Source organism: Myodes glareolus, chromosome X (genome assembly GCF_982192425.1).
Source record: "Myodes glareolus chromosome X, mMyoGla1.1, whole genome shotgun sequence".
In the NCBI taxonomy this organism is placed as follows: domain Eukaryota; kingdom Metazoa; phylum Chordata; class Mammalia; order Rodentia; family Cricetidae; genus Myodes; species Myodes glareolus.
The window spans coordinates 81,933,906-81,943,647 of record NC_142053.1 but is presented as its reverse complement, the minus strand read 5'-3'; the positions used below and the strand labels follow the sequence as shown (position 1 = coordinate 81,943,647).

Here is a 9,742-nt window from a genome sequence, read left to right as displayed (position 1 = left end):
AGGGCAGGAGGATCACTCCAGGGCCATTCATTCAGTCCCCTTCAAACTCAGTGATACATTACTTACATAGGTGTGCAGCAAAGCCCTGGATTCGAGCTTCAATATCACACAAAGTTGCATAGGTCTGACTCACCCAGCCAAATCCCTAGTTCACCCACAGCTTAACATACTTATACTTAGATCAGTCCCAGGAATTGATCATTATTTACGCTATAAAATACCAACATAGCCAGGCACTGGCAGTGCACGCCTTTAATCCCAGCACCTGGGAAACAGGGACAGGTGGATCTTCTGAGTTCAAGGCCAGCCTGGTCTATAAAGTGAGTCAAAGATACACAGAGAAATCCAAGCCCTATTTAAAAAAAGGCAACACAAAACCACAAGCAGTTTTCATCATACTGTTTAATTATGTAGCAAGGCTTGTTAGCAAGAGTACAAATACGTCTCCAGCATGTCTCTTAGAGACTGTTTCACCCACTGCTCTGTTTGGCCGCTAGCCTCTTGTCTCTCTCTTCAGCAATTGTGAGGCGGATTCCTTTTCCTCGGGGAAGAGAAATCCATGGTTTGTTGCCCTAGAAAGAATTAAAACAACTCCATTAGCAAGATAGCATAGGACACAATTGGCCTTTCATTTACTGGCTGTTGGGCATGTGGTCCTGAGACTCAGATACCAGCTTATCATCTCAATTCCTGTTGTTGCTGTCATTTTGTTCAACCACCGCCCACACCTAGAGATATGACAATGCCCTTTATACTTAATACCTCCCAAGTTTACTGTGTAGTTGGTATAATTGAGGATCATTTATTTCTAAGAAAAACACCCACAAACCACTTAAGGAAGATTCATTCCATAGCAATAGGGCTCCTTGCTTCTAAGATACCAAAGACGCCCAGCACTGCCTATACCTCCATGTATCCAGGCTGATGGGAAGGGAAACCCAGACTTACCTTGCCAATAACAAAAATGTTGGAAAGCCGGGTGGCAAAGCTGTTGCCATTGGCATCTTTCACATGGACCACATCAAAAGAGCCGGGATGTCTCTCTCTGTTGGTGATCACACCAATTCTTCCCAAGTTAGCACCCCCAGTCACCATACACAGGTTACCTAGGCAAAAGAAAACAATCTGCTTCTAGTAAAACTATATAAACTCCTTATCACCAATGCAACAAGCACCCCAGGAGCGTTGAGCTCTCACAAGGTCCTGGGCTCAACCACCAGCACTACAAACCCCTACCCTAAAGAAAAGCCAAGCCAGCTTAGCCCTTCTGCCAGTCAACTTCTACACATCTGTAGCCTTAAGATTTGTCCCTTCAATTACAGTTAATGACCCAACCCCCAAAGGTTATTTAACTGCTTGAGGAACTTCTCAGGTCTCTTGCCTGCCTGCCTTCTAGTCCCCAACTACAGCTGTTGCGATTGACACACTCCGGGGATCATGCTAGCACTAAAGGTGCTGACATCACCATTAGTCTGAAAATGATAGCTTATATTGTGTTCTGGCAACCTAAGTTGTCCGGCCTGGTCTTCAACTTGCAACCTATCTGCCTTCATCTTGATTAGCTGGCAATAGTTTTGCACTAATAGGACCATTGTAGAAGCAGGAACTCTATCACATCTCTCGCAGTCACCAAGACTATTTTAAGTATATAGGTCAGCTCAAAAAACCTAATCCCCTGGCCCACAAAGCTTACCAAAACTTATACCTGGGAAAAAAAACAACCAAAATTACTCTCACAAGTCACCGAGGGGAGAGAGGATGCTTACCAGTGTCAAACTTGATGAAGTCGGTTATTTTGCCCGTATCCAAATCAATTTGAATGGTGTCATTCACCTTGATGAGGGGATCAGGGTAGCGAATAGTGCGAGCATCATGGGTCACCAGATGTGGGATTCCTTTTGTGCCCACAAAGATCTTTCTCACTTTGCACAACTTGTACTAAAAATATAAAAGGGCCAAACACATTTAGTCTAGCTCATATATACCTTGTTAGCTGTTTCTAGGTCCCAAGTTACTGGCTTCACACACCCCAGTGGCATTTTCTGCATTCTGCTGCACGAACCACACCATATTAACGCTAGCAGTTTGTCTAAACAATTATTCCATCAGGCATTTCAATTTGGTATACTATTTAATATCAAATGGTGGCCACAGGACATGTCCTCCAGCCCACTGATAACAGGGCAGCACAGAAAGCCATACCATCAATCAAATTAACTTTCATTTAATGGTAATTCAAGAAGCCCTAAACCTTTGTTAAAAATCTACAACTGAATTAAGCAAATACAGTAATTTATAAAAAAGCTCTCAAACCAGTCTTAAAGACTTGTCAGTCTTGCCAGGTGGTGGTGCATGCCTTAATCGCAGTGGGCAGGCGGATCTCTGTGATTTCAAGGCCAGCCTGGTCTACAAGAGTTCCAGACAGCCAGCAACAGACCTTACAGAGACTAAGGGAGGCTGAGGCAGAGCATGTGCTCATCACGTGAGAAACTGGGCTCAGCACTCAGCGCCAACACAAGTCAAAGCAAAACCTCACTCATTTCTAGGTGCACGCTTTAATCTCTGATCTCCCTCACCCCCATGATCAGGCACCACCTTAGTGCCACACTTACCTTGGCCTCCTCAGGTGTAATACGATGGACGGCAAAGCGACCCTTGGTGTCATAGATCAGACGGAAGTTCTCTCCAGTCTTGTCAATGCTGATGACATCTGATATCAAAGAATAAAGTTACCATAGTGACCCTCATTACCCCAGGATGACGAACTGGGGGGAGGGGAGCCCCGCTCTTATGACTCCACAAAAAATTTTAAGCAAACAGGAACTTGGTTAAGAAGTTTACTCACAAGTACGTATATCCCCACAACCGTAAAAATACTAGTCCTTTCTTACTGCCTTCCATTTTGGGGGGAAGGAGTCAAGGGCTGGTGGCCACCCCCAAGTGCCTTCCCTGAACAGCCACTCACCCATAAACCCAGCAGGGTAGGTTATATCGGTCCTGACTTTGCCATCAATCTTAATGAAGCGCTGCATGCAAATCTTTTTCACTTCATCTCCAGTCAGGGCATACTTAAGCCTGTTCCTTAGGAAAATGATCAGAGGCAGACATTCCCTCAGCTTGTGAGGGCCAGTGGATGGACGAGGCGCCTGCAAAAAGTTTTAAAACTTTCACTTTAGGAAAAACTATTTATATATAGGATCTAATCAAAACTATCACGCAGTTTGGAACTCTGTGGAAACAAACAAGACTAAGTTCCAAGCTTTGGAAACTGCAGCAAAACGTGGGTTATCTACACTGGGGTGGTGTTTAGAAACATAAAAATATTTCAGCCTTAAAATTCCACAGCATTTTCTCCTTCAAAGGATGAGGTCTGCCTACTATGAGACCAGATTCTATGTATACATCTAAGTGTACTATGTAACACGTGGAGCAAATGAAACAAATATAGCAAATTGAGGTAAGATACAGGTCTTTAAGAGCAGAGTTAAAGATCCTCTACATTCAGCCTCATGAATAAAGACGCTTGCTATAGGCATACTTTAAGACATTCACAGCACAATACTTACAAACACGCCGGTTAGTTTATCCAGCATCCAATGTTTTGGAGCTGCTACACGCTTCAGATGCTTCTTGGGACCACGAGCCTGAAGGAAGTTTTAAACGAAACATTGTTAAATTGTTTCAAGTCTTTTCAACCGCAGCTTACAAAGCCCACTTTCTAAGTCCGTTAATGAACTGACTTTCACATTTGCTCCACCATACTGCTTAAGTGTGCCTGCTCACAAAAATTATATTCCTTCTACGGCACCATGCTTGGTAATTGTCCAGCGACTGGATCCAAGACGCGCAGGCAGACAGCAACAGAAAATGGCCCGGGACGTTATCTCAACTGTCAATCAAAAAGTGCAGTAGTAGCACACAGCCAGATGGACATGAAGGTTTCAGGTTCAGAAATCAATCTAACCTCGGAACTACCACGTGTACTGCTCCTTTGTATACTAAACGACTGGTACTAACTTCCACATTCAAAAGCGGAAGGAAGCCTTTTTTAAAATGCTTCATACAGAAGTTTACCCGCTACAATGCAAAGTTAAGTCCGTGACAAAAAGACAAACGGGACAAGCCAAGAGCCCATTCTCCAAGCAGAAGCGGCGCCTACCTGCCCCAGGCTTTCAGTTTGCACTCCCGGCCCCTCGCAGCTCCTGCCTAGGAGAAGAAATGCTTCTCCAGAGGCTAGGGGAGGTGTGATCGAGCCAAAGGCCTTGCTGTCTGCGACAGACTTCCCACCCTAGCCCAGGCCAGTTATGGCCCTCGCCACAGAGCCCATCTCTGCCAGCCCGCGGCAGTGCTGCCTTCGCCTCCATCCTGCAGTCAGCTGCACGAGCCCTGATAACCCCGGGTAGTCCCGATAACGGAGGATGGAAGCCGATGGAACCCAAGAGCTCGCTCTACCCCTGTCTTACCATGGCTGCGCTGGGAACGGAAAGAGACTCGCCTTCTTCCGGTAAACGAAGAAATTAGGGTCGGAGGCTGCGCGCGCCGGAGCCTGGGACGCTCCGCCCAGTCCCAGCCTTTCCCACTGGGCGGGGACTCTCTCTTGCCATCTGCTGGTGGGAGGTCAGAGGTCCCAAGCTGGGAAACCGAGGCTGAGAAACTGATTTTCAACCCCCCGACACACACACACTTGTTCGCCTCTATGTGCTGAGTGCCTGTCCAGGCCGAGTGGTGAATGCTGGGGATGCCTAGACCAACCGCACCAGACATCTGCCTGCAAGGAGAATGCTCCTACAGATGGTTGGGGGATGAAAAGATACATTTTAATACTTGATACTTTTCTTATACATCTTATACATTGTCTTCCAGAGTTCCTGAGCCAGTCAGCTTCATACTAAGAGACTTTTCTCTTTTGCTTTTGTGCAGATTGCTGAAGCAAATAGACCATCCAGGGTGAGAGGGTAGGAAATCTGCTTGAACCTGGCACCCTGCCCAGTCATTCCTGTATAAGTCATTTGGCACTTGTCGTACTATAAGGGAAGAGAGGGAACATTAGAGAGTGTCTGGTTATTCTACTTTCCTACTTTGAAGCTGTCCTTCATTCTCCATTTCCTGCTCTGAAGGAATAGATCCCTCCCTCTCAATTGTCTGTGGCCTCCCCTAGGTGGGTGAACTCTGCCCATCCTAAACCCCAAAGATCCAATACCTTCAAACTATTATGAAGGGTTTCCCCTCTCCTCTCCTCTCGTCCTCCTGTCTCTTATATATGTGTGTATAATTATATAATCCCACACACATATATGTATATATATGATTGATTGGCACTAATGGCTGCTGGGGACGATTCATGTTTTCATATGTACATATATGAATAAATATGCTATGCATATAGATTGTATATATATATATTTCTTTTGAGACAGAGCTTCATTATATAACTCAGGCTAGCCTCAAATTCCTGATTCTTCTGCTTCAGCCTTCTGAGAGTTGGGTGTACAGCCATGCACCTCACCCCAGTCTATGTGGTTGGTGGGCTTTTGTTTTTTGTTGCTGTTGTTGTTCTGTTTTGTTTTGGAGACAGATCTCTCTAAGAATGACTTTTAACTTTTAGACTCAAGCAATCCTCCTGCCTCAGCCTACCAAGTGCCTGAGACTACAAGTAAGAAGACTATATATTTATTTTTAATTTTTGAAACAGAATCTTCTAGATAGGCTAGGCTGGCCTCCAACTCAAGATCCTCCTGCCTCATCTTCCCAAGTGCTGGAATTATAGGCATGTACCACTATGGCCAGTCTAAATAATAATAATAATAATAATTTGCTTTTTTGAGACAGGGTTTCTCTGTGTAGCTCTGGCTGTCATAGAACTCACTCTGTAGACCAGGGTGGCCTCAAACTCAGAGATCCGCTTGCCTCTGCCTCCTGAGTGCTGGGGTTAAAGGTGAGTGCCACCACCATTGGGCTTTATCTTTATTTTTAGTTGATATATAGCAATTGTAAAGATTTATGGGGTAGAAAATGACCCACCTATGCATGTATATAATGTATAATGATCAGTTCAGAGCAATTGCTGCATCTTTCGCCTCAGACCTTTATAACTTCTTTGTATTGGAAGCATTCAGAATCTTCTCTACTACCTATTTTGAAGCATTCAACCAAATCTGTTCAGCCACCACTGCCGTATTGTAATCCACTAACCGCCCCTTTGCATCCTTCCCAGGCTCTGCTAACCACTATTTGCTACTTCTTTGTGATGACCTTTTAATGTAATTAATTTTTTAAAGTTTATTTATTTTATTTTTTATGTGTATGAGTGCTTGCTGGCATGTAGTCTGTGCACCACTTGTGTGCCTGGTGTCCCCAGAGGTCAGAAGAGGACTTTGGATTCCCTGGAACTAGAGTTATAGTTAATTGTGAACTGCCGTGTTCTGGAAGTTGAACTCAGGTCCTCTACAGGAACAAGTGCTCTTAATAGCTGAGACATCTCTCCAGCCCCTTTCTTTTATTTAAAAAGAAAGAATACTGTAGTGATTCTCTGACAATTTCATATGTGTGTATAATGTATTTTGATCATAGTCATACACCCCATTTCCCTTTCTTTTCCCCCCACTGCCATCCCCTGAGACAGGGTCTCTCTCTGTGTAACAGCCCTAGCTGTCCTGGAACTCACTCTATAGACCAGACTGGCCAGACTGGCCTCAGAGTTCTACCTGCCTCTGCCTCCCCAGCACTGGGATTAAAGGCGTGAACCGGTCGCATTCCCCTGTCTTAGCTCACTCCTCCCTCTGGAACCCTCCTTCTTCCAACACGCTCCTTTGTATTTTAATGTATTTTGTGTGTTTGTTTATTTGTTTGAGACAGGGTCTCCAGACTTGGCTGGCCTGGAACTCACAGAATCTGTCTGCCTCTGCCAGAATTAAAGGCCATGCACCACCACGTTGGCTTCCTTCCTTAGTGAGACCATAGTCTTCCATGGTGAGACCGTATCTCAAAAACAAAACAACTCCCAAACAAACAAAACACCCGATGAATTTAAATTTTACTTGTATGTGCATGGGTGTGGAGTTGTTTACTAGATCGTGGACAATGTAACAGTGACTACATCCTCGAAGAAAAACGACTCTTCAGTAGTCATTAACAGCCCATAGCTCTCCAGCTAAGGATGGGGCCTCCTGAGCCCCTCCCCCATTCCGTGGTGGAATGTTAATGACGGGATCTTTCACAGGTCTGGCGCAGGAAAGCACAGCTGCTGAATTCATGAGCACACTGGCCAAGTCGTGTCCAGAAGACAGCACTCCTCCCATCCTCTGGCTCTCAAATCCCCTGAAAGAGCCACTTTGGGGAGTGGGGGTGGGGAACTGTCTTTCAAGTCTTTCAAGACTGCCTGTGGACCCCATGATTCCTCAACTTGAAAACTGCCACAAACAGCCCAGTCCTCTTCACGGTACCGCCTAATCCCACTCCTCAGCTTCAGAGATGCCTACAGCTCCACTCTTTGTCTGAGAGTTGCCTGGCCCCTTGGGTCCTCCTCAGACGAGGCAAATACCTCATTCTCCCTGCTCCTGGAGCCTAACTACAGCACTTAGTTCCACAGGCAGGATGGAGCGATGGGCTTGCCTGCTCTCTGCTAGGCTGAACATCCCCAGGACAGGGTTGTCTTAGCTCATTCGGGCACTAGTAATAGAGAACTTGGCACTTCACCCAGCACTTGGTAAAAAGATGCTGAACGAGGAAATTGAGCCAACAGCCTGCTCATCTCGCCATCCTATTCCCCCAACTGTGGGCCTGAGCTCCTGACTCAAGAGGTTCCATTTTACCGATTTCTGTCTCTGTGTTCTCTTTACCCATTAGTAACCTGCAAAGGAACAAAAGAACACTGTTTTAGCACTTCCCTGTGAGACAGTGTTAGAAAGGAGGGGAAGGGGTCCTTGTTTAAAACTAAGGCAACTTTTATAGGAAAATCTGTTCTGACTACTGGAAAGAAGCAATGAAGTGGGCATGGCGCCATATCCTTGTGATCTGCACTCCACAGGCAGGTTTGTAAGTTTGAGGTCAGCCTGGGCTCTATGGTGAAAGCCTGTGGCAAGAAACAAACAAACAAAACAATCAGGAGGAATTGACTGAAGATGGGAGGCTAGAAAGAAAACGGAGGGGACAAGATAATGAAGGTTGCATGCTTTCATTCTTGGGCTCACTGTGAAGGGAGTAGTGTAGCTCAAGGGATTCAGGGAGGACACTGTGGAGTGTTTCTGAAGTCTCAGCACTTGTGGGGTGGAAGTAGGAGGATCAAGGGCACAAAGTTATCCTTGTCCGCTTCACAAGTTCAAGGCCCACATAGATTCTCTGAGACCTGACTCAAGATGGCACAGTCCATTAGAGGAAGTGTGGGCGAGGTGAAGGGCCTGGTCTCTTGCCTCCCAGGCTGTTGGTTTATTTGTTTTTATACCACAGCTTGTCAAAGGACTTGAGGGAAGCAAAACAACCTTTTCAATATTTTCTCTTCTCTCTCAGTTTATATTTATACACAAATGACATTATAACAGTCATAGAGGGAATTTGGAATATGGTAAGTAAATTGCAAATAGCACCTCCCCAAACACCCTAAACACATCATCTGTCTTCATTTGCTCCCTCTCCTGTTCTTTCTCTGATCAGTTTGTGTACATGCATACTTTTACATAATTTTAGTCCTAGCACTCAGGCCGTTTTGTATTCTGCTTTTATTATATTAGGAACACGTTCTGAATCACTACATAATTTCCATAATTATCATTTTAACAACTGCATCATAGTCCACTAAGTGGTTACCCCATAATTAACAAAAGTTCTCTACTGTTGAAAATTTGGTTTCCTTTTCTTTACTTCCTTACTTTTCCTTTATTAGGAATATTGTTATGGTAGACAGCGCCTTTCAATAGCTGTTTCCTTCAGTTGAGTTATTGCCTTAGAATAAATCCAGGGCTGAAGGAATTGCTCAAAGGTTAAGAAAAATGTACTACTCTTAAAATTTGTTTATTTTATGTGTATTTTTTTTCTTTTTCTTTTTCTTTTTTTTTTTATAGAAAGGGTTTCTCTGTAGCTTTGGAGCCTGTCCTGGAACTAGTTCTTGTAGATCAGGCTCACCTTGAACTCACAGAGATCTGCCTGCCTCTGCCTCCCAAGTGCTGGGATTAAAGGCGTGCGCCCGCCACCACTGCCCGGCTCCAAGTATTTGTGTTTTGTCTGCATGTATGCCTGTGTACTACCCGAATGCCTGGTGTCCTCAGACACCAGAAGAGGGTATTGTGCCCCCTGGGACTAGAAGATACAGTTTGTAGATTCTGGAAATCTAGCCTGGGTCCTCTTGTAATAGTAACCAGGACCTTAACCACTGAGCCATCTCTCCAGCTCATATACTCTCTCCAGCTCATATACTGCTGCATACCAGAGTTCGGGTCCTAGCACCCATATTGAGTGGCTGACAACCCCCTGTAGCTCCAGCTCCAGGGGGACAGTCCAATGTCTCTACAGTCACACATGCTCAAGGGTTAACATATACATACATATAATTAAAAATAATAAATTTTAAAAAACCAAGAAACTGACAAATAAGCAAAAAGAAAAAAATTCCTTCAGCTGCCGTTCATTGAATGACTACTCTGTGTCAAGCTCTATATTATGAACTAGGAATGGCGAGATGACTAAGACCTAGCTCTTGTTTGCAAAGAGCTCACATTAGAATGGTAGAAGTATGGGAAGAGAGGAACCT

At 44.8% G+C, this 9,742-nt stretch overlaps 1 protein-coding gene across 1 annotated transcript; it reads right to left on the bottom strand.

Annotated features, from left to right (window-relative positions):
* Window positions 1–384: 384 nt before the first annotated feature.
* On the bottom strand, window positions 385–4,544 carry Rps4x (ribosomal protein S4 X-linked). The gene is made up of 7 exons (XM_048417916.3): window positions 4,464–4,544; window positions 3,567–3,644; window positions 2,966–3,146; window positions 2,613–2,710; window positions 1,767–1,938; window positions 949–1,106; window positions 385–572 (listed from the first exon to the last, which is right to left on the bottom strand). Exons 1-7 carry the CDS (start codon window positions 4,464–4,466, stop codon window positions 471–473), a joined length of 792 nt encoding a protein of 263 aa, XP_048273873.1. The 5' UTR covers window positions 4,467–4,544; the 3' UTR covers window positions 385–470.
* Window positions 4,545–9,742: the final 5,198 nt, after the last annotated feature.